Raw genomic sequence first — 21,780 nt, forward strand, 5'->3', positions numbered from 1 at the left:
TCTGGTTTGTTTCTGAGAGTCCACGTGGCCACCCCCTCCCCAGTCTGGTGCCCCTGCCAGGCCCACACTCGCTCTGAGAACCGAGCGAACGGCCCCATTCCTCCTCAGCCTGCTTTCCCAGGCCCCAAATATGTTCTTGAATTTGTCAACGTCTGCAAAGAAGCTCTTGCCCGGGCCTGGGTGCATGCGTCCAGGTGCGGCCGGCTCCGGGCCAGCACGCTCAGGGACCGTTTCTCCGTGAGCTGGCCCCTGTGCAGGCCTGAGGCAGCCGGGGCCTGGGAACGCACGGGGCAGCTGCATCAGAATGTTGGCCCGGGGTTTTGAAAAACAGAGTTCATGACAACGCTACAGCCCACTTGAAGACAATCGTTCTGGTCCCCCCGGGAGCTTTGTATAAGAAAAACACAAGTTCATCATCGAAAAATGCATTTACATCGCATTGCTAAGGTGGGAACAGTTTTCCGAAGCCTCTGTCAAGAATGTTAATTTTCCCAAAGCAATTTAAGCTCCATGCAAAATTAACCAGCGGATGGATCTCTGCTAACCCCCTCCAGGAAACCGAGCAGCGCTTCCCAAGCCTGCTCTCCCTTCCTGGGGCCCTGTTTCCCCCTCAAGTCAGAGCCTCCTGCTTCATGCAGCACACGGCTCCCACAGCCCTCCACGGCCCCCCACCCAGGACGCCATCACACCCTGGCTGTGCGCACCTCTCCCCCTGGCAGCGCCTGACACCTGTCACCGCCTTGAGAGGGGTGGTCATGGCCGGAGTCCAGGGTGGGTTATTTTTAAGGAGTCAGTGGCAGCTGAGACGTCCAGAAATAGGCACCCAGATTAGCCAAGACACCTCTGCCCAGAAACCCAAGATGGTGGGAGGGGGGCTGAGAACAGCCTCTGGCTCAGGTCTTGGCCTGCCCACCCCCTTCCCCCGTAAGCGCCCCTGCAGGTCTCCACGTGCCCTCCCGTCTTCTGGGCCGGAGGACTCTGCCCTGCACCCCCGGGAAGGGTGCCCAGCCTCCAAACAGGGAAACTGAGGGCCCTCGGGCCCCTGCTGCCCCTCGCAGTGGAGGCCTGGGGGTGATGCCTGCCCTGGCTCCGCTGTGCCGCCCCCACCCCCCGCCGCCGGGGAGGGGCCCGGGGTGGGCTGCGCTTGGGGGCAGGCTGGCACTGAGACAGCTGAGAAGGAAACCGGCTGTCCACTTCGTGTCCTGCCCTCAGAGGGGCCATTGTGCAAACAGCCTCTGAGGTCACTGCTCCTCGGGGACCCCTCCTCCTTCCTTCCTTCCCAAGTGACGGGGGGGTGTGGGCGGGGAGCCAGGAGGCCCCACCGCGCGCTCACTGTGGGACCCTGACCCTCCTCCATGACCCCTGGGGCCCCGCCGTCCCGGGTGGCCCTGGCTCCCCAGCCGTCTCCCCCCAGAATGGTCAAGGGCGCCAGAAAGGTTGCTGCCTAGCCAGGGTGCCCCATCCCGTGACGTCAGGAGGACGGCCGGTCCCGGCCCCAGGGGGCACAGGAAAGGCGGGGAGCGGGGGACGGGGCTGGGGAGCTCAGGCCGGGCCTCCTGGGAGCACGTGTTTCTCTGCCCAGGCCGAGGCGGGCGGGCAGGACAGACGCCGGCTGCCCGCTGCTCCCTCTGCCCCGGCCCCCGTCCTGTCCACCCCTGACCTGGACCACTGGATACTCACTCCCAGGCTGCTGGAGTCCCGGCCGCCCCCTTGCACAGACCCGCTCTGCAGGGCGTCACACGAGCCCCACCCTCATTTTCGTCTTTACGGACGGTGGTGTTGGGGGCAGTGGCCACTGGGCCGAGAGCCTCAGCCTCCGAGAAAACGCTGGCCAAGGCCAAGTGGGCAGCAGGGGTCCCACGGCAGCGGGTGGCCTTGCAGCCCTGGACAGAGCCCCTTCCTGGCCTCTTCACCCCACATCCTCAGCTCTCTCTAGCTGTCTTCCCCGGGGACCACCCCCCGGGCCTTCCAGGGGCCCCCTCTTTCCTCCCTCTTGGTCCTCCCAGAGCTCGGGTGTAAAGCAGCTTCTTCCCCATCCAGCGTTCAGAGTACGTGACCCTGGAGTGCTCACATCCCAGACCCTCGAGACCCCGGGGCGGCTTCCCGGCATCTCTGAGATGCTGTCCTTAGAGTGGAGAGACTGGAAGACCCGGTGTCCACGTCCAGGGACCCCAGGCTGCCAGCACGCAGCAGGCTGGCCCAGGCCCGGGGCTGCCCGTGGTTCTACTGACCTGCAGCTGGGTCTGGAGAGACGGGCAGGAGCTCCCTGTGGACAAGACCGGCTCAGGCACTGCCCGACGACCGCGCGCCCTCGAGTTATAGTGACACTCGATCTTGCCCGGCAGCCCATTGGCCGGGCCTGGGTGGCCGGGCGCGTGCAGGCGGGCAGGGGCCGTGCCCCGAGGCCCCTGACCAAGTATAGGAATAGAAGAGGAGGCCCGAGGAGGGGGCCGCGTCCGAGGAGTCGGGGGCGCCCTCCTCCCCCGCAAGTGTCAGCTTCTATTTTTACTCCCCCGACAGCGGGCACATTCTTGATGGGCCGAGGAGGGTGAAGAAGGTGTTGGGTGGCTCTGAGGAGGCAGCCAAGGACTCTCCCGGGGCCTGGCTGGACTGGAGCCCCCAGTGCCGGGGCTCTGACTTCCCGGCAGCTGCCCCTCCCTCCAAGGAGATGTCCAGAGAGGGGGTCTGCCGTCTGTCCAGCCAGGCCCCGGGCCCACCCAGCCTCCTCGTCGAAGGGGCGGCCTGCGGTCTCTGCGCCCTCGGGGAACGGAGGGCCTGTGAGGCCTCAGCCAGGCCCCCAGTGCATTGGAGCCCCTTTAGTGGCCAGACCGGGTTCCCTGGGTGACGCGCTGGGGACACACAGAATACACGGGCGAGCGAGATGCTAATCGCGGGGTCTGGCAGCTCCCGGTGCCGGGGGCCGCACCTCTGCAGTCAGCCCGGGAACTCCCACCTCGGGGTCCAGACCCTGCAGGCCTCCCTCTGCCCACAGGCTGGGGTCCGCATGCTGCCCATGGCAGGCTCTGCCACTCGCCCGTGGAGCCCGCTCTTTCTCTTCTCACCAGACCCCAGGCAGCACCATCCAATCGGCAGGCACCTCGCCCGCGGCCTCCTGTGGTCCCTCGTGGGCCACTGAGGCCACAGGCTCCTCTGGGTCTGCCCCTCGGGTAGTGAAGCTGAGATGCAGAGCAGGGGAGAGGGGCCTGAAAGAGGCTCGGTGGGGCTGCGGTTGCTCCGAGGATGCTGGCCTGACCCAGAGCCGAGGCTGGTGGGCCAGGGGCCAGGCCAGGGGGTGGTCCCGGCAGACTCGGATGAGGGTCCTGTCCTCCCGAGGCTGAGGGCCAGGGGTGTCAGGACGGCCGCACTCACACCCCAGCCCTGGAGCCCCCTGGCTCCGCGCCCTGCTCTGGCCCCCCGAGCCTTCTGGAAGGTTTCCCTCAGCACCTCATCCAATTTCTGCAAGCCGGAGATAAGGCCGTGGGGCTCGAGACAGGCAGGGTGGGCCCGCCATCCTCTGCCAGAGGGCGGATGGAGCCCCCATCCTGTCCACCCTCCCAGAGCTCCCGGGGGTGGGGAGCCCCTGGAGCCAGAGGCGCCGGGCTGTCTTGCCTCCCTCGCGGGGTCTCTGCATCCCTCCTCCAGCCCAGGGCCTGGGACAGGCCACACACAGCGCCGACCCTGGGATAACCTGACCAACTCTATGTCCAGTGGGCTCAGCCGTAAAGACACATCCACATGAGAGCCCCAGGCTCCTCCTGGGGACCCCTGCCCCGTCTGCTCCCCACGGTGGGAGCTGACAGCCCTTCTCAGGCGGGCACCGCGTGCTCTGCCGACAGTGACCACGTCCCCCCGGACACAGATGCAGGGAGACTCTGGGGAGCACAGTAGGGGCTCACGTGCGTCCAGCCCCACCGGCCGCCAGTGCCCGGAGCAGCCGGCCACACCTCGCCCAGGCCCGGGGCATCTTTACCCACAGGGGGGCACTCCTCGGCCCTGCAGTGACCCTGCTCGGCCAGCAGAGGAGGGTGGCTGCCCGCTCAGCGGCCTTGGCCCTGGCAGGAGCGCGCCCATGAGCGGGCATTGCCAGAGAGCGGGCGCTGAGGTCAGAGGGATGCGGCAGGTTTTATTTTGGGTATCGGCGACCTCCCTCTCGGGGCGCCAGGCCCGGGGTTCAGCAGGACGGCGTCGAGCGGGTGCTGCTGGACCGGCTGCCGGCTGCCCGGGGGCTGCGACAGGTAATCCACACCCCGTGTGCTGGGCTGGGCTGGGAGCAGGGGGCAGGGCTGGGTCCCCCCGGGCCTGGGGATCTGGGCTGGAGGCACGGACCGGGCGGCCCAGCCCGAGGCTGCAGCAAGGGGATGACCTAAACCCCAGGAAGAGTTTGAGGGCAGACGGGGCAGGGCCTCGGCCTGGGGACAGAGCGCGGTGGGCTGGGGTGGGCTTCTCAAGCCTGCAAAGCTGAGCTGAGCCACGGAGCAGGAGGAGGCTGTGGGGGGGGCGCCCCCTCAGGTTCCTGCAGGGTTGATGCCCAGGGGGCCCCCGCATGTGCGTGGCTGGGGGTGGCGGGGCCCAGAGACCTTGAACTGCGCCTGGCAGCCCTGAGCTGACCTGGGCGCCCACTCCAGCACCGGTCTGAGCTCCCAGTCGGCCCAGCCCACGGGCTCAGGCTCTGCCAGGCCCCAGATAGAAGCCGCTGACGCAGCACTGTGGGGTGAGCCTGTCCCAGCCTGGGTGGCCACCCCCACACGCCCCGAGCGCTTCTGCGGGCTCCGCAGTGGGTCACTGGTGTGCGCTGTGTGGGGCTGGCATCCGCGCCCATAGCTGGGGATCAGGGGCTGCCTGGCGTGGGGGGCACTGAGGCAGTCAAGACGGAGGGCAAAGCGCCAGAGCCCAGGCGGTGGCCCCCGAGCCTGTCGACCACTGTGGTGAGCAGGCCCTGACCCCAGGTTCTGCAAGGCGGGGGCTCAGTGCTGCCGCAGCAGAGGAAACAGGCCCTGGAGTCCTGTCCCCTAGGCCAGGACCCCGAGAGGGGCTGGGCTGGGTGCGGGCTGAGTGACCGGCTGCTTCTCCTGCCCAGCCCCGTCCGCCCCTCGGCCCTCGGGGCTCCGCTCGCTGCCCAGAGGCCCAGGGGCTGCCTCTGCCTGTGGTCCTCAGCTAACGTCCCATCCGGCCAGTGGACGAGAAGCCCTCCTTCCCTAGGGGATGCCCCCAGCTGGCGGGCACAGCCCTGGACGACCCCGTGGAGGGGCCGCGGGCGACAGACCGTGTGTGCCGTGCCCAGGCTCTAGCATCCCCGGCCCACCCGTACTCCTGCTCCCCTTCAGGAGGCCTCAGAAAGCGGGCTCTGAGCAGACCCAGACCTGGGGTACCAGAGGACCCGGGGGCCTGCTCATCAAAGGGGCTCCCCTGACATGGAGGGCAGCAGGGCCCCGCGGTGCAGGGGGTCGCAGGCCGGGGGGGGGGGCGCACGCGGGAAGGACAGGACAGCCCTAGCCTGCCCCTGCCACAGGCCTGTCCATGCACACGGTGCAAATCTGTCACCCAAGGGGCCTCACCTCTCTTGCTGTTTCCACACCAGTCCATCCGCCTACCCATCCCTCCCTCCTTCTATCCATCTGTCCATCAACCTTGTCCCTCCCTCCATCCATCCATCCATCCATCCATCTGCCTAGCCATCCGTCCCTCCCTCCATCCATCTATCCCTCCATCCATCTATCCATCCATCCATCCATCCATCTCTTCATCCATCCATCCATCCCTTCATCCATCTATCCATCCATCCATCCATCCATCTATACCTTCCTCCCTCTCTCCATCCATTCTCCCTCTCTCCTTCTATCCATCTGTCCATAAACCTTATCCCTCCATCCATCCATCCATCCATCCACCTAACACTCCCTCCCTTCCCCATCCCTCCATCTGTCCATCAGCCTTAACCCTCCTTCCATCCATTCCTTCCTCCATCCCTCCATCCACCTATCCATCCATCCCTCCATCTGTCCAAGGATCTTAACACTCTGTCCATCATCCACCAAATCTCCTGGGTACCAGGATGAGGATGACCCTACGGAAGGTCTCGTCCTCAGAGAACGCACAGCTTAGGGGCACAGAGCCACGTGTACACAGTCTCGGGGGCTGTAGACTTTGGGGGAGAATGCCACAGATGTCCCAGAGGAGGACTGAGCCGTGTGCACCCTGACTTTGGCCCCCATGCCCCTCAGACCCCAGAGCCTCACGCACAGAGGGCCACTGGACAGGACAGGACCTGCAGAGGCTTGGACCCCACCGCTGGGCAGGGCCGACGGCCCTTCCAGACCGCCGCGCTCCGTCCCTGCCCCGTCAGCGAGCCCCAGAGAGCCGGCACGTGGAGACAAAAGGGAGCTTTACTGGACAGCGGAGGCGGGGGGGACAGTGCGGGCAGGGCAGGGGTTGTGGCTCTTGACCTGGAGACTCCGGCACGTGGCCGCTCCCAGCACCGACGGCGCCTTCCCTGGGAGCTTGTGGCTTCTCTGGAGAGGGTCCCTTTACCAACCAACAGCCAGAGTTCCTCTCCTCCCGGAACTGCGGGGGCAGTGAGCGCCACGTCGGAGGGCCAGGTCGGCAGGCCCCGCAGCAGGAGCTGCCCGGGTTGCGGGGCGAGAGCAGGTGTGAGAAGCAGCTTCTTCGGCGAGGTCGGGTTCGGGGGGCGGCTCTGGCCGGGTTCTCCCCGGGCGTGCAGACTCGAAGGCAGGACGTTGCTGGCCCGTGCCCTGCTCCTGGGGAAGCTGAGACACACACGGGGCGGGGGGGTCATCAGGCGCCGTCCCAGGAGGGCCGCCGCCTCTCTCCGGGGGCCACCCGGCTCCATCCACCCCCTCCGGCCGCCAGGAGCAGCCGCCCTGGTCCCCCTGCAGCCCGGAGGCCGGCTCCCGACGCTGCTGCCTGGACCCTGCTCAGGGCGCAGAGTGGAGGGACTTGTCCTGGGCACCCCGCTCTTCCCGAGGTCCCGGGCCTCCGGTCGCGGGCAGCAGCCGGGAGCAGACCCCCTCCTGGGCCCCCCAGCTCCTGCCTGATGGAGCGGCCCCACGGCCGCAGCCCTGGCCTCCCTCCTTTCCAGCCCGCAGCCCCCGCTCTGCCCAGCCACCATCCGTCAACGTCCCTGTGAGCACGTGGCGCCCACAAAGCGGGGTGGGTGGCTTGGCCGGGACCAGCCTGCCGGGAGGCCTGTGGGAACATCCCGTTTAGCCGGAGCTTGGAGGGAGCGGCTCCCGCCTCCGCCCAGCCAGCCGACCTCTCGGGACGCTGCCCCTGCCTCCCTGGCCGCTGGCCGCCACCTCGCCGCGGCTCGCAGCGGACGCGCCTGTGGTTGGCCTGGCGACGGCAAGGCGGCCCTCACGTTTGCGGGCAGCCGCCCCTCCTGCCTCTGCGGGCGGCCGGCCCAGCACGTGCCCCCGCTTGGCGCCCGCCCGTGGGTCCCCCAGCCCGGCTCCTGCTGCCTCCCACCAGGCACCTTGGGCCGCGGTGGGCTCACTTCTAATCTGGGGGTGATGTCGGGGCCACCCCCTTGATCGATGCTGCGAACACTCCCACCCCGAGTGCAGCTGGCCTCAGGGAGCAGAGCACCTGGGGGCCCCCCTGCAGACGAGGGGGCCGTGTGCCCCTGTCAGGGACGGGGCCTGCAGGCAGAGGGCTCGGCTCACTGCCGCCTCCTTCCCGCCCCAGGGAGCAGTGATGCTCATCTCGGCCACCTCCGTGGGCCCTGGGATGGCTGGGCCGTGTCGCCCGGGGCCCGCCGGACCTCCACCACCTCTGTTGCCCAAGCCGGGAAAAGACAACCTGCGCCTGCAGAAGCTGCTGAGGAAGGCGGCCCGGAAGAGGATGGGCGGGGGCGGGCCCACCGCCCAACCCGGGGCTTTCCGCACCTCCCTGTCCCCCGTGAGTGAGGCCAGCCACGACCAGGAGGCCCCGAGCCCGCGTCCCACGGAGGCCCCGCGTCCAGCAGAGGCCCCACGTCCCATAGAGGCCCCGGGTCCAGCTGAAGCCCTGCATCCCACCGAGGCCCCGCGTCCAGCAGAAGCCTCGCATCCCGCCGATGCCCTGCGCCCCACCGAGGCCCCGCGTCCGGCTGAGGCCCTGCAGGCTGTGGCTGCCACGCCCCGTTGCCCCCCGACCCCTGTCATCCACCACGTGGCCTCCCCCACGCAGAGGTCCACGTTCTCCTTCAGCCTCGCCCAGCGCAGGAGCCTGGCTTCCCACTTCAGGGCCACGGGCCCCCAGCTCACAACCCGAGCCCCAGAGCTCGCCGGGTGCCCCAGCAGCTTCGCCCAGGCCGCGGCCCCTGCAGCGAGGGGCCGCCACGTCAGCCAAGTGCAGGTCCGGCTGGCACCACCCCCACAGGCCGGGGCCCCCGAGCCCCCTCCGGCAGCCCGCCAGGATCAGCACACGGCCCCCTGCGCTCCCGGGGCTCAGCCCCTGATCCCCGTGGCCCACATCCGCCCCCTGCCCACTGGGACGCAGGCGGCCAGCCCCCGGCCTGCGGCGTCCCCAGTGCCCAGGCCTCCCCCTGGCCTGCAGGCCTCAGTGCCCAGGGAGGCTGGCACCCGGGTGGTGGTGCCCATCGCCCCCACCTACCACTCGCCGGGGCCCTCGCCTTTCAGGCCAGCCTCTGGGACCCCCGAAGCTGGGCGCCTGGAGGAGCCCCCCGCGGCTGGCCCTGCTGAGGCCGAGAGAGTCTCCAGCCCCCGTGGGGCCTTGCCCCCCACCCCGTCGGCAGGCCCCCAGCCCTGCCTGGCCCCCAGAGCCGCAGCCAGGCCCCAGCTCAGCGGCTGGACGCGCCTGAAGCAGCAGCTGCTGGAGGAGCCAGAGGAGCCCCAGTTCCCGGGGCCGGAGCCCAGCCCGGGGCAGGTGGGCCAGAGTGGCAGCGCCCTCGCCAGCCCGGCGCCTCGGCCCCCTGCCTCCCGGGCCTCCAAGATGTGGGATGCGGTGCTCTACCGCATGTCGGTGGCCGCGTCCCGCGGCTGCCAGGCGGGGCCCGGAGCCGGGGCACCCACCCTGGCCGGCCTCAGTCGCCTGCCTTTCCTTTATCGGCCTCGCTTCAACGCCCGGAAGCTGCAGGAGGTGGCCGCCCGACCCCCCACCGTGACCTCCCCGGTCCTGGTCCTGAACCCCCAGCCCAAGAACTTCAACCGGACGGCGGCCGGCTGGGGGCTCCACTGAACGGCTGGGTGACCCCAGGGCCGTGGGGTGGATGAGAGGGGCTGAGCGTCCAGCTGGGAAGCTGAAACCGTTCAAGAGGGGAGCCTGGCGGCTGGGGGGTCCGGAGGGGCGCTGAGCAGACGGAGCAGGAAGCACCAGGGCGGGAGGAGGGGGCAGCCAGGAGGAGGGTTCGGATGGTGTGGAGGGGCAGAGAGAGGTCTGAGTGTGGGGGCTTCGGGGGTGAACCTCTGGGGAGGCAGACAGTTCAGGAGGCCGCCTCGAGGTCAGGGTTGTCTGAGTAGCCTCGCAGGGCAGGGCCAGCCTGGGCGTGTGCGCAGGGCTTGGGGCCGGGGCTGCAGGGGGCGGTCCCCCGCGGAGCTGGAGGGGCCGTGGTGCTCAGGAGGGTCTGCCCGGCTCCAGGAAGCAGGGCCGGGGTGAATCCCGGGAGCTCTGGGTGGTTAGTCCTGACATGTGCCAGGACAAGGAGGACTCTGGGGGCCGCCCCCTTCTGCCGAGAAAGCGGGGGAGACTTGTGTCTCCGTGGGGGCGGGTAGTGGCTGGGGGCTCAGGCGGGGTCGCCTGCGTGGGCTTCCCTGGCGGCGGAACTGCCATGCCGCCCGAGGACGGGGCCCTGGCCAGCGCTGGGAGCAGGCTGAGGCCCGGGTTGGGGGTGGTGAGCCAGCCCCTCACTGCTGCCCTTTGCTGTGGCTTCTGCTCCCCCCGGACTGAGGGCCAAGCTCTGGGGGCACTTGCTGATGAGACGGGGTGGGAGGGGTGTCTCAGCCTCGAGGCTGAATGAGGAGACTGGGGGAGAACAGCCTGGCCCAGTGTGCAAGGTCCAGCCAAGGCCTGGACAGGTGGGGAAGGGGGCCCCCACTGTGCCCGCAGACGGGGTCTGACTCAGGACCAGCGCTGGGGCTCTGACCAGCAGTGGGAGAGAAAGACGGACGTGTGGCGGGCAGGACTCAGGAGGGAAGGAGGCGGTTGGCAGGGGGATGTGCCGGGTGCTGTACATGGATCCTGGGACCCAGGCCACTAATAAAAGTGTGCATGATCACGCTGCCGTCGGCTTTCTGCCTCCACCAGGTGATGGGGCGCGCGGTAGCCACAGGAGCAGCTCCCACTGGGACCAGAGGGAGGACCCGCGGAGACCCTCAGCCCACTGACGGGCGGGGACCGGGCCCCCAGGACTCCCCTTCTGGCCACGCTCGCCCTACAGTGCCCGGGAAGGCCTCCCCTGCCCAAGCGGCACAGACGGGGCATCATGGCTCCTCCCAGGAGGGAGTCCGAGCTTTGCCAGGGGGAGCGGGGCAGGACCCCAGAAGGATGGGGGTGGGCAGGGGGACCGGAGGGGCAGGCTCCGGCCCGCCCTGAGCCGGGCACTCCGCCCTCACGAGCCTCCTCCTGGCCCCGGCCAGCTGGCGCCCAGCGCGGCAAATTTCACACACAACACATCGCACGCGCGCCGCTGCCGCGGACTCACCAGGCAGATGGGCCTAGGGCGCTGGGCCCTCGTCCACAAGCACCTTCTCATACTTTCCATGTCCGGTGGCCACAAACTTGTACCTCTTCCCAGACGGGGTGCTCTGCTGGGAAGCCCGGGGCCAAGGTGAGCGCCGTAGGGCACGCCTCCCAAGGGCACCGAGGACAGCCGCCCTCCCCGCCCACCCGCTGGACCCGCCCCCGGCGTCAGCCGCGTTCAGACGAACCTTGACCGTGGACGAAGTCTTGGGGCCTCCCTTCTGCTCCCAGAGATCCCGCCTGCTCATGTCTCCGGCCACAATATCCTGGGGGCAGAGGGAAGCCGCGTCACAGGGGGCCCCCACCGGGGGAGCTGGGAGCCCCGGGCATGGCTGCCGCCAGCCCCGCAAGTCCAGGGCCGCAGGGCCGGCCCGCGTGCCTCCTTGCGGGGAGTGCCCACGGTCGAGGCCTGGAAGCCGCCCCCCAGCCCTCCCCCAGGACCAGCCCGGCGACCACGGGCCCTGCGGCCCACACTTCAGCCTGGACCCTGAGCCTAGGGGGCCCGGCCCCGCCCCAGGAGGGACGCCTACCTTGCAGGGCGCGGACTTGGCGGCCGACTGAGCCTGCACCTCTCCCGTCTCCCAGCGGCTCTTAGTGCTCGCCACAGCCATGCTGGGCAGCTCGATGGAGGGCTGGCGGGTGAGCTTGGGGGTCCGGCCCGCAGTCTGCAGAGGAGACAGGGGCATCCTCGCTCTGCTCGGGCACGGGGTTGGAGGAGCAGGGCTTGAACGGAAGGGCCTTGGATAGAGTGACGGTTGGGTGGACGGGAGTAAGTTGGGTGAAAGGGCGCTGGTTGTATGGAGGTGTGGGTCGGGGTGAGTGGCCTTGGTTGCATAGAGGAACATACATTGAACAAGGAAATATTGGGTGGAAAGACACTGGCTGAGTGGAGGGGTACTGGTTAGAAGGGTATTGGTTGGATGGAGGGTGCAGATTGTATGGAAGGGTGTTAGTTGGATAAAAGGGTGTTAGTTGGATTGAGGGATGTGGAATTAGAGCAGGGACATTGGTTGGATGGAGAGGTGTTGGTTGGATGGAAGGATGTTGGCGGGACAGAGTGGTATTGGTTGGCTGGAGCGTCATTGGTTGGATAAAGGGGTGTTGATTGCAAGGAGTGGTGTAGATTGGATGGAAGAGAGTTGAATGTGCTAGTTGGATGCGGGGGTGGGGGTAGGATCGATGGAGGAACCGTGGTTGGATGGATAAAGGGCTAGATGGAAGAATGTGGAAGGGTGGAGTGGCGCTGGTGGAATAGAAGGTTAGTTGAATAAAGGGTGTTAGTTGGCTGAGGGCAGTAGGATCAGTGGGGGCACACTGGCTGGATGAAGGAAAGCGCACACCAAGGGAGAAAGCACCCAGCAGAAAGTGAGGGCACCTGTACCCACCTCCACGGCGTGGGTGTACTGCTCCAGCCGCTCATCAATCTTGGAGATGGGCAGGGCTGGCTGGGACCTCTTCACACTGTTACTGGAAAGAGAAGGGTCTTGGCCCAGGGCCCCGCCCTCAGCTTCTGGCCTCACCCTGAGCACCCGCCACAGCTCTCTCAGGCCCCCGATCTCCACCACCTCCTGGGCCCCCTCTTCAGCCTTCCCCTGGAGAACCCTGGGCCCTGCTTCCCCTGGAGAACCCTGGGTCCTGCTTCTCTTGGAGAACCTGGGTCCTGCCTCCCCTGGAGAACCTGGGCCCTGCTTCCCCTGGAGAACCTGGGCCCTGCTTCCCCTGGAGAACCCTGGGCCCTGCTTCTCTTGGAGAACCTGGGTCCTGCCTCCCCTGGAGAACCCTGGGTCCTACTTCCCCCGGAGAACCTGGGCCCTGCTTCCCCTGGAGAACCCTGGGTCCTGCTTCTCTTGGAGAACCTGGGTCCTGCCTCCCCTGGAGAACCTGGGCCCTGCTTCCCCTGGAGAACCTGGGTCCTGCTTTCCCTGGAGAACCCTGGGTCCTGCCTCCCCTGGAAAATCCTGGGTCCTGCCTCCCCTGGAGAACCCTGGGTCCTGCCTCCCCTGGAGAACCTGGGTCCTGCCTCCCCTGGAGAACCTGGGCCCTGCTTCCCCTGGAGAACCCTGGGTCCTGCTTCCCCTGGAGAACCTGGGTCCTGCTTCCCCTGGAGAACCCTGGGCCCTGCTTCTCTTGGAGAACCCTGGGTCCTGCTTCCCTTGGAGAATCCTGGGTCCTACATTCCCCTGGAGAACCTGGGCCCTGCTTCCCCTGGAAAATCCTGGGTCCTGCCTCCCCTGGAGAACCCTGGGTCCTGCTTCCCCTGGAAAATCCTGGGTCCTGCCTCCCCTGGAGAACCCTGGGTCCTGCCTTCCCCTGGAGAACCCTGGCTCCTGCCTGGGAAGCAGCCAGACATACCTCTTCTTAATGGAGCGGTTCAGGGACTCGGTTCTGTCGCTGAGCTGTGGAGGGCGGGTGGAGATGGAGCCTCGGAAGCCGGAGCGAGGCCCAGAGCCCCCACCCCACAGCTGCGCCCCGTGCCCCACCCCCGGCCCACGGCCCCGCTCATGCCCACCCCAGGCCCTGCGAGCGCCGCACGGCACACAGGCAGCAGCCCGTGCAGGAGAGGGGCCAAGGCGTGGGGCGGAACCCACTTTAGTGCTGGGGCTCAGGGGAGGCGAGCCCACTTCGGTCCCCTCCAAGACCAGGGGGCTGGGTGTCCTGGGCTGTCGGCAGCTCTGGTGCTGGGGGCAGAATGTCTGGGGTTAGGGTTGGACCACTGCCCCCTCGTCCCCCCTCCTGCCCCCCAGGGCCCCAGCAGACGCTGCCCCTCCCTGGGCCTCCTCGGCTCCTCTCCCGCCTGACGTGTGCTCTGGTTCTGAATTCTCTGTCGCCGGAGCTGGTGAGTCTGGGAACATGCTGTTCCATCCCTCGGTCACCAGCCTCACCCCCCTCGGGGGCTGCAGGGGCTACTGTCTGCAGGTGGGGGTGACGGCTCCCTCTGGGCCGGTCCCATGAGGCCCACAAGGCCTGCAGGCAGCAGAGAAAGAGCCAGCCCAGGGCTGGAGTGCCACCCAGACCTGTGGGGAGCCCCCACACCTGTGCCTCTGCCTCCTCGGTCCCCGCCAGCCCTGGGCTGCCCTGCACGGGCTCCTCGGGTCCGCTGGGCTCTGGGGCCTCTGCGGCCAGCCCCTCCCGGGGCTCCAAGTCAGGGCTCAGATGCAGCTCCTCCAGACGGACCTCAGCTGGGCTCAGCTCGTCGGCACCCTGGCTCCCAGAGGTGCGCTGGTGGGGCCTGTGGTCGTGGGGGAGGCAATCCGATCAAAGGTCATCTGATGGTTTGCTTTGAGGGCCTCCCCAGGTCTGAGCCTTGGTTTCCCCGTCTGTAAGTTGGGGACCTCGACCAGCTGAGTGCCAAGGAATCACAAGACCCCAGCAGCTTTGGGGAAGTGAGGCCACGGACCTCAGCGTCTGCCCCCTGGTGAGCAGTGCCCACTGGCAACTGAGGCTCTCCCAGGCCCCAGGCCGGGCCCCTGTCCTGCTTGTCAGCGTCTGCCTGGCTGGCCTAGGCGGGGCCCCTGTTCCTGCCCGATCCGTGTAGGGGCGACAGGCCTGGGCGTCCAGTAGGCCTGAGGAGGGGACTGAGGGGGGTTTGGGAGCTGGAGCAGTGGGAGACAAGGCAAGAACTGGGGTCACAGCCGAGACCACAGCCCAGAGGAGCGGGCCGGACACGGCTGGCTGGGGGCAGGGGAGGCCGGCCGCTGGCAGCCCGTGCAGGCCTGCATTTGAGCGGGACTGAACCTGGAGAAGAAGATGGGAAATTCTCGCATTTTCCATGATTTCAGCTCCCTTGGTGTTCGTGCCAGCCAAGACCCAGACCCACCACCCAAGGTGCGCTGGGGTCGGAGCCAGCAGCAGCCTCACAGAGGCCCATTCAGCCCCGGCTGCGGGCGGCCAGGCAGGTGTGGGGGGCAGGGAGGCCTGGCGCCCAGGAGGGTCCGCGGAAGAGCCACAGTGCCCCCTGCTGGCGGTCCAGGCCGCCGAGGACAAAGGAAGCCAGCTCGGCGGCCACTCCGACCAGAGGAGAGGGGCCTCCCTGCTGCCCCCCACCCCAGCTCAGCAATGCAGGGTGCACCCGGCCCCCAGAGTCGGCGGGGAACTGAGGCCTGGAGGGGGTCCTGGCCGGAGGGCCACAGCAGGAGCAGGGCCCGGCCGGCTCTGGGTGTGGGGGCTGCTTGCAGGAGGACCAGGGTTGACAGAGGGGCGGGAGGGGTCTCAGTGAGAGTTCGGGCTGCTTGGGGACCTCGGGGTGGGGGGACGGGAGATGGCCTGGGGAGGGGGCCAGGGCCCCAAGCACAGAGCTCCCGAGCCCATCTGTGCCCTGACCACGGCCGAGGACCTGGAGCCCGGCTGGGAGCCCCCCAGGCGGGTGGGGGCGAGGCCCCCTCCCCCCACCAGCCCCAGCTCAGCGTCCGCGCATCTGGAAAGTTTGTCCCCCAGGCCGCCTCGAGGCCGCACATCTGGAAATACCTGCTCCCCTCCGTGGGAACAGCGCGCGCCGCCCCCAGGGAGGAAGGGGCCCGGGGGCGCGGGGCCTCCCTGACGTCAGCGGGCTGCACACGTGCTGAGCGGGCCGCAGCTGGTCTGGACGGGCCGGGGCCCTGGGAGCCCGGAGCGAGCCCCGCCCGCCGCCCCCGTCTCGTTCTCTTCCTTCTCCTGGCCCCAGGCCGCAGGGGCATTTTGGGGGGCTGTTGGGGAGGGGCGCAAAGGGCGCGGCCCGGACACGGGTTAGGGGGTTGGAGGGAGCCCGCCACCCCCAGGCTGTGACCTCCACTTGCCTGTCATCCTCCTGCGTCCCCTCCGGACTGTCGCCCCCAGGGGGGCCCCCCGCATCCGTGGTCTCCCCAGCACCCCAGTGCTGCTGCCGCTGCTGCTCCGGCTTCTGGGACCAGTCTCCAAAGCCCTCATCCTCGTCCAGTTCAGGGGCCTCTGAGGGCTGTGGGCTGAGGCTGGAAGAGCAGGCAGGATCTCAGGGCCAGGCTGGAGGTGGGGCCGGGGGCTCTCAGACCCTGGGCGCCAAGCATGGGAGACCCCGGTCTGCACAGACGCAGCACTCCACTGCCGGGCTGGGTCTCCCCCCTCAGCCTGGGGCTCCCCAAGTGCTGGGCCGGGCCTCCCCGCTCAGCCTGGGGCTCCCCAAGTGCTGGGCCAGGCCTCCCCCTCAGTCTGGCGCTCCCCAAGTGCTGGGCTGAGCCTCCCCCATTAGTCTGGGGCTCCCCAAGTGCTGGGCTGAGCCTCCCCCTCAGCCTGGGGCTCCCCAAATGCTGGGCTGAGCCTCCTCCCTCAGTCTGGGGCTCCCCAAGTGCTGGGCTGGGCCTCCCCCTCAGCCTGGGGCTCCCCAAATGCTGGGCTGAGCCTCCCCCCTCAGTCTGGGGCTCCCCAAGTGCTGGGCCGGGCCTCCCCACTCAGCCTGGGGCTCCCCAAGTGCTGGGCTGGGCCTCCCCCCTCAGTCTGGGGCTCCCCAAGTGCTGGGCTGGGCCTCCCCCCTCAGTCTGGGGCTCCCCAAGTGCTGGGCTGGGCCTCCCCCCTCAGTCTGGGGCTCCCCAAGTGCTGGGCTGGGCCTCCCCCCTCAGTCTGGGCTCCCCAAGTGCTGGGCTGGGCCTCCCCACTCAGCCTGGGGCTCCCCAAATGCTGGGTCGGGCCTCCCCACTCAGCCTGGGGCTCCCCAAGTGCTGGGCTGGGCCTCCCCCTCAGTCTGGGGCTCCCCAGGTGCTGGGCCGGGCCTCCCCACTCAGCCTGGGACTCCCCAAATGCTGGGCCGGGCCTCCCCACTCAGCCTGGGGCTCCCCAAATGCTGGGCCGGGCCTCCCCACTCAGCCTGGGGCTCCCCAAATGCTGGGCTGGGCCTCCCCACTCAGCCTGGGGCTCCCCAAGTGCTGGGCTGAGCCTTCTTCCTCAGTCTGGGGCTCCCCAAGTGCTGGGCTGGGCCTCCCCCTCAGCCTGGGGCTCCCCAAATGCTGGGCTGAGCCTCCCCCCTCAGTCTGGGGCTCCCCAAGTGCTGGGCCGGGCCTCCCCACTCAGCCTGGGGCTCCCCAAGTGCTGGGCTGAGCCTTCTTCCTCAGTCTGGGGCTCCCCAAGTGCTGGGCTGGGCCTCCCCCTCAGCCTGGGGCTCCCCAAGTGCTGGGCTGAGCCTTCTTCCTCAGTCTGGGGCTCCCCAAGTGCTGGGCCGGGCCTCCCCACTCAGCCTGGGGCTCCCCAAGTGCTGGGCTGGGCCTCCCCCCTCAGTCTGGGGCTCCCCAAATGCTGGGCTGGGCCTCCCCCCTCAGTCTGGGGCTCCCCAAGTGCTGGGCTGGGCCTCCCCCCTCAGTCTGGGGCTCCCCAAGTGCTGGGCTGGGCCTCCCCCCTCAGTCTGGGCTCCCCAAGTGCTGGGCTGGGCCTCCCCACTCAGCCTGGGGCTCCCCAAATGCTGGGTCGGGCCTCCCCACTCAGCCTGGGGCTCCCCAAGTGCTGGGCTGGGCCTCCCCCTCAGTCTGGGGCTCCCCAGGTGCTGGGCCGGGCCTCCCCACTCAGCCTGGGACTCCCCAAATGCTGGGCCGGGCCTCCCCACTCAGCCTGGGGCTCCCCAAATGCTGGGCCGGGCCTCCCCACTCAGCCTGGGGCTCCCCAAATGCTGGGCTGGGCCTCCCCACTCAGCCTGGGGCTCCCCAAGTGCTGGGCTGAGCCTTCTTCCTCAGTCTGGGGCTCCCCAAGTGCTGGGCTGGGCCTCCCCCCTCAGTCTGGGCTCCCCAAGTGCTGGGCTGAGCCTTCTCCCTCAGTCTGGGGCTCCCCAAGTGCTGGGCCGGGCCTCCCCACTCAGCCTGGGGCTCCCCAAGTGCTGGGCTGGGCCTCCCCCCTCAGTCTGGGGTCCCCAAGTGCTGAGTTGGGTCTTCCCCATCAGTTTAGGGCTCCTCAAGTGCTGGGCTGGGCCTCCCCCCTCAGCCTGGGGTCCCCAAGTGTGGGTGAGGAGCCCCCTCTGCTCCCCCAGCTGAGGCAGCAGGGGCCGGCAGCAGCCTACTTCCCTGGGCAGTGGGGTGAGCCCCGCGCCCTGCACCCCGCTTCAGGCCGGGCCCCGGCTGCGGTGGTCTCTGCTAGGATGGGGACCTGGCTCGAAGGGCCTTGACCGCTACAGCACACCACCCCACCCAGAGCTGCTGACTCAGAGAAAATGGAACAAAACAGGGCCGGGAGGAGGGGGGGGCATTATTGGAAAAACAGCCCAGCCCAGCCACAGCGGCCTCCCGGGCCCCGGGAGGGGACGAGCCGGCCTCGGCCGCCAAGTTGGACGTGGCCTCCGTGAGTCACTGGCTCTGAGGAGCAGGGCCGGGGGCTTGGGGCCCAGGGCCCCACAGCTGCGCTCAGAATCGGTCCAAGCAGGGGGACTGTGCAGGGGAACGGGGCTGAGTCAGGGCCCCGGGAGGCTGGAGGGGAGGGGGCCCCTCCAGGAGGGGCTGGAGGGGGTCCAGCAGAGTTCTCTGGCCTGCAGCGCTGCAGTGACCCTCACCCCGAAGACGTCCCCACCGTGCCTGGGTTCCAGGAAGGCCCTGCCCCTGCCTCCTCATCCCCTCTGCTCTGGGTCCTCCAGCCCGGGGCCCCCTCTGCCCAGCAGTGTGGTGTGGGACGGGTGAGCCGGCAAGGGGGGCTCACAGCTTCTCCTGCTCCGACTGCTCTGGGGATGGGCTTCCTTCGTCTTCGTCTTGAGCCCGAAGATGCCGCTCCCTGTCCCGCCGGCGCCGCTCGCGGGCGGCCTCCTCCTCATCCTCCACACTCCACTGAGCAGCGAGCCTGGGGACATGAGAAGGGGTCACCTCGGGGCCCACGCCCCCGCCTCCCACCCCAGCAGGCCAGCTGGGGACCCTCGAGGCCTCAGTTTCCCCGTTTCTAAAGCAGAGACCAGGAGAGAGGGTCAGGAAGGTGCCTTCGGCCAGTGGAGCTGGCCTCTGGACGTCCACGTGCCTGCTGGTGACGAGGGGCTCACAGTCAGATGGGCCTGGGGAGCCCCAGGGATGGGGCCAGACCCTCTGCCCCTGCCAGCAGCCCGGCTCCCTGGCCCTCATCGCAGCCCGACACTGGCCAGCGCAGCTCTGGCTCCAGGACGGGCCTGGCGGGCACCTCACCTCCGGCAGAGGTGCGGAGAGCTGCTGTCCCGCCTTCTCCCCGAGTCACGTGACTGTTGGGCACTGCTAGCCTCGGTGGGGGTCAGGCCAGAGGCAGCCCAGCCCCTCAGGAGGCCGTCTTGGGCAGGGGGCGACCATTCCTGCCTGCCCCCCCAGAGTAAAAGGCGTTGGGAGACGGAGGCCCTGTTAAAGGACCCGGGAGGGGCTGCCTTCAGCCAGGGCCTGAGCCCTCAGCCCCCCAGAGCCACCCTCCAACCCAGAACCCCATGCGGGCTCACTCCAGACCGCGCTGTCCACGAGAAACTGAGGCCATGTGGTGCCGGGCCCCGGGGAGCTTCCTCCCGCAGGCCTGCTGACCCCCAGCCTTCCCAGGACCCTCACCCAGGCTGCACAAGGAGGCCCGAGCCCGGCCCCGGGGCCTGGCCACCCCAGCCCTGGCCCGGCAGCTCTCGAGTTGCTGGCACCCAGCGTGCACCGCAGCCACCGGCCAGCCTGCCCGCCCGGCTCCCCCGGAGCCCAAGAGGAGGGTCCCGGGTCTCCCGAACCGGGGTCTCAGCGCCTTCCTGCTGTGTCCCCCGCCTGACCCCACAGCCCGCTCCTTCAGAGCCCCATCCCCTGGCCAGGGTGGGCCGGCTCTGTGGTCTCGGCAGGCCTGCCAACACATGATCTAATCTCTCCTAGGTCTCCCCGGAGCTTCCTAGACAAAAGCCAGGCCCCTCCACAGCCTCAGTTCCAGGCCTGCTCCCCCCCGCGGCAGCCGCAGGGGACCCCAGCCGTGCAAACCCAGCCTCCCGCTCAGACCTCGGCGCCCCCCGCCCGCCCACCCCTGCGCCTCAGAAGTGCCTCTGACTCCCCCCCGAGCTCCAGGGAGCCCCTAATCCCCCACACCTGGCCCCATCACACTGCCGATAGAGCCAGCTTCCCGCTCCAGGCCCTCGGTGGGGGCTGGGGGCCGTGTCCTGTCTAGGGGGGAAGAGCCTGGGTGATCCTGAGGATGGGGGGACCCGGGGTCTGGGGGTCCTCCCTCCTGTGAGCACCCACAGCCCCCCAGGCCAGCGTGGGAGGCGAGCAGCGCCAGGCAGTGGGACCAGGACCCTTCCATGGGGTGGAGAAGTGTCCACAGCCGCCTCCCGGAGGCACCCGGGGCGGGGGGCTTCTCGGAGGGGCGAGACCAGCCACGGGCCCCCTCTCTGCTGTGTGCACACATGTCCACGGCGTGTTCGTGTGGGGCTGAGTGTGTACGCGTGGGCCCCGGTGGAGGGTGAGTGTGCCCAGGTGGGGCCTCTCTCAGGCTGTAACTCCAGCCCCCTCCCCGAGCCTCGGGGACCCTTCGCCGGCACAGCTAAGCGCAGAGACCACGCAGACTGCTCACCCACGCTCGGGCCGTGTGTCCCGGCCACCAGGCCCCACGCCGCCTGCACCCAACCCTGGTCCCAGGCCCGCCAGCATGATGGGCCTCCCTGCCACACACACACCACACACAGGCACATACGGGTGCACGCGCCTTCTCCCACGCGGGCAGAGGCCCACAGTCACACGCGGGTCCCAGCGCCCCACACTGGGGGTCCGCATGTGGCAGACCCAGGCCTGGGAACCAGGTGAGGGCCAGGTGGCAGGCCCGGCCGGGCCCCCCGGCCCAGCCAGGGTGCCCCAGCGCGTGTTTACTGTTTCCCGCCATCGTCCTGACAACGGCGCTGGCCCGAGGCCAAGGCATGTTTTCTGAGAACTGCGCTCCTGAGAAGAGGCCCCTCCGAAGGTCAGCCCTCCCGGCGGTCTGCACGTGACTCCCCAGCCTCGGGCAGGGAACAGAGTGGGGGACGTGGGGTAGGGGCTTGGGGGGCTCCCCACAGCCCCTGCTGGGGGAGAAGCCGCGCTGCCCCGGGCCCTGACCCGCGGCGCGGGCCCCTTCCCTCCGGCCCCCCTCCCTCCGCCCCAGGATGTGACTCACGGGCTGCGGCCCCTCCCATGACCTCACCCCCTTGCTGTTCCGCAGCTGGGCCGCGTTCTGGGAACTGAGAGGGGGGCGGCTCTCCTGGGGTGGGGTGGGGGCCTCTGGCCTGGGAAGGCGCCCCCGGCCGGCGGCCCAGACCCCTTGGCACGCCAAGCGGAGCTGTCAGGATGCTGGCGCGGCCGCCCGTGGCCCTGGCTCGGCCCGCGTGCAGCTGCGAGGGATTTGGTGTTCCTGCACAAACGCAATTATCTCCTTCCTGCGTCTGCTCTGGCTCCGGGCGCGCCCAGGGCTCAGCCCCAGGGGCCGCGGAGCGGGGCTCCGCTCCCCAGCCCGGTCACGCTCCACTGAACAGCCTCGCCCCTCCAAGCTCACGAGCACGTGCAGGCCCCCGTGAGCCAGCTGCGGGTCCCCGTTCTCAGCAGGGGTCCCCAAGTCCAGCGGCTGCCCCCGCTGGCCACGTCCACCGCCTCGGGGGCCCCTCCTCCCCTTCCTCCACAGCCCCCCGGTCTCCACCAAGGCGCCGGCGGTGCCAGGCCTGCTCTGGTCTCCCCACCACCCTGACCGCCCTCCTCCCAGCCTGCCTGGCGGCTCCAGAAGGCGCTTCAAGCCTCTGTCCCGTCTCAGCTCTGCCCCCTGCAGGCGGCTCCTGTTCCCCCCCCACCCTCCACACCTTCTGCCCATCTCCCGGAGCCTAAAGCTCGGCTCAGAGTCCCAGGAAGGACCAGGGCCTTAGCTGGGGGCCTGGGGCCTGAGGGAGAATGGCCAGGCTGGGCCAGGCCGACGTGGAGGGCCTTTCCCTCTAGAGACCCGCAGGGCACCCTCCTGACCACTGTTCCCTGGACACCACGGGCGGGAGTCCTGGGGGCCTGGGACGGTCAGCCCATGTGCCTGTGACCAGCAGGGTGTCCGGCCCCCTGAAAGGACCTCCCTTCCCCAGGCTTTCGTTCGCCCCGGTGGACGCCACAGAGCAGCCGGCGCCTCGAGTGACCGCAGAGCCCACGCGTGCAGGGACCGTGTGGAAGGACCCAGAGGCCACTCGGCCTGGCT

At 69.2% G+C, this 21,780-nt stretch overlaps 2 protein-coding genes across 15 annotated transcripts in view; one reads left to right on the plus strand and one right to left on the minus strand.

Moving 5' to 3' along the window:
* The first annotated feature begins 3,935 nt into the window (after positions 1 to 3,935).
* On the plus strand, positions 3,936 to 10,418 carry PRR33 (proline rich 33). The gene is made up of 2 exons (XM_065938035.1): positions 3,936 to 4,235; positions 7,702 to 10,418. Exon 2 carries the CDS (start codon positions 7,711 to 7,713, stop codon positions 9,193 to 9,195), a length of 1,485 nt encoding a protein of 494 aa, XP_065794107.1. The 5' UTR covers positions 3,936 to 4,235; positions 7,702 to 7,710; the 3' UTR covers positions 9,196 to 10,418.
* The window catches only part of LSP1 (lymphocyte specific protein 1), a 38,665-nt gene continuing 23,254 nt past the window's right edge, over positions 6,370 to 21,780 (minus strand). For 5 of the 14 annotated variants that reach the window (XM_065938031.1, XM_065938027.1, XM_065938033.1 and 2 more), the window contains 10 exons: positions 18,313 to 18,450; positions 15,468 to 15,638; positions 13,729 to 13,924; positions 13,284 to 13,373; positions 13,048 to 13,091; positions 12,081 to 12,162; positions 11,226 to 11,360; positions 10,884 to 10,961; positions 10,658 to 10,763; positions 6,370 to 6,764 (listed from right to left, as the gene is read on the minus strand). In XM_065938031.1, the coding sequence (XP_065794103.1) occupies positions 10,671 to 10,763; positions 10,884 to 10,961; positions 11,226 to 11,360; positions 12,081 to 12,162; positions 13,048 to 13,091; positions 13,284 to 13,373; positions 13,729 to 13,924; positions 15,468 to 15,638; positions 18,313 to 18,450 (1,027 nt within the window). In that variant the 3' untranslated portion in view covers positions 6,370 to 6,764; positions 10,658 to 10,670. Of the gene's footprint in view, positions 6,765 to 10,657; positions 10,764 to 10,883; positions 10,962 to 11,225; positions 11,361 to 12,080; positions 12,163 to 13,047; positions 13,092 to 13,283; positions 13,374 to 13,728; positions 13,925 to 15,467; positions 15,639 to 18,312; positions 18,451 to 18,621; positions 18,761 to 18,782; positions 18,966 to 19,060; positions 19,462 to 20,274; positions 20,370 to 21,780 lie in introns of those variants that run through there. The other 9 variants (XM_065938026.1, XM_065938021.1, XM_065938020.1 and 6 more) reach the window with 9 other exon arrangements.

This window comes from Muntiacus reevesi, chromosome 5 (genome assembly GCF_963930625.1).
Source record: "Muntiacus reevesi chromosome 5, mMunRee1.1, whole genome shotgun sequence".
NCBI classification, from domain to species: domain Eukaryota; kingdom Metazoa; phylum Chordata; class Mammalia; order Artiodactyla; family Cervidae; genus Muntiacus; species Muntiacus reevesi.

What these genes read in the sequence shown, in the direction of transcription:
- PRR33 (XM_065938035.1), top strand. Translation starts at nt 7,711, where the DNA reads ATGCTCATCTCGGCCACCTCCGTGGGCCCTGGGATGGCTGGGCCGTGT.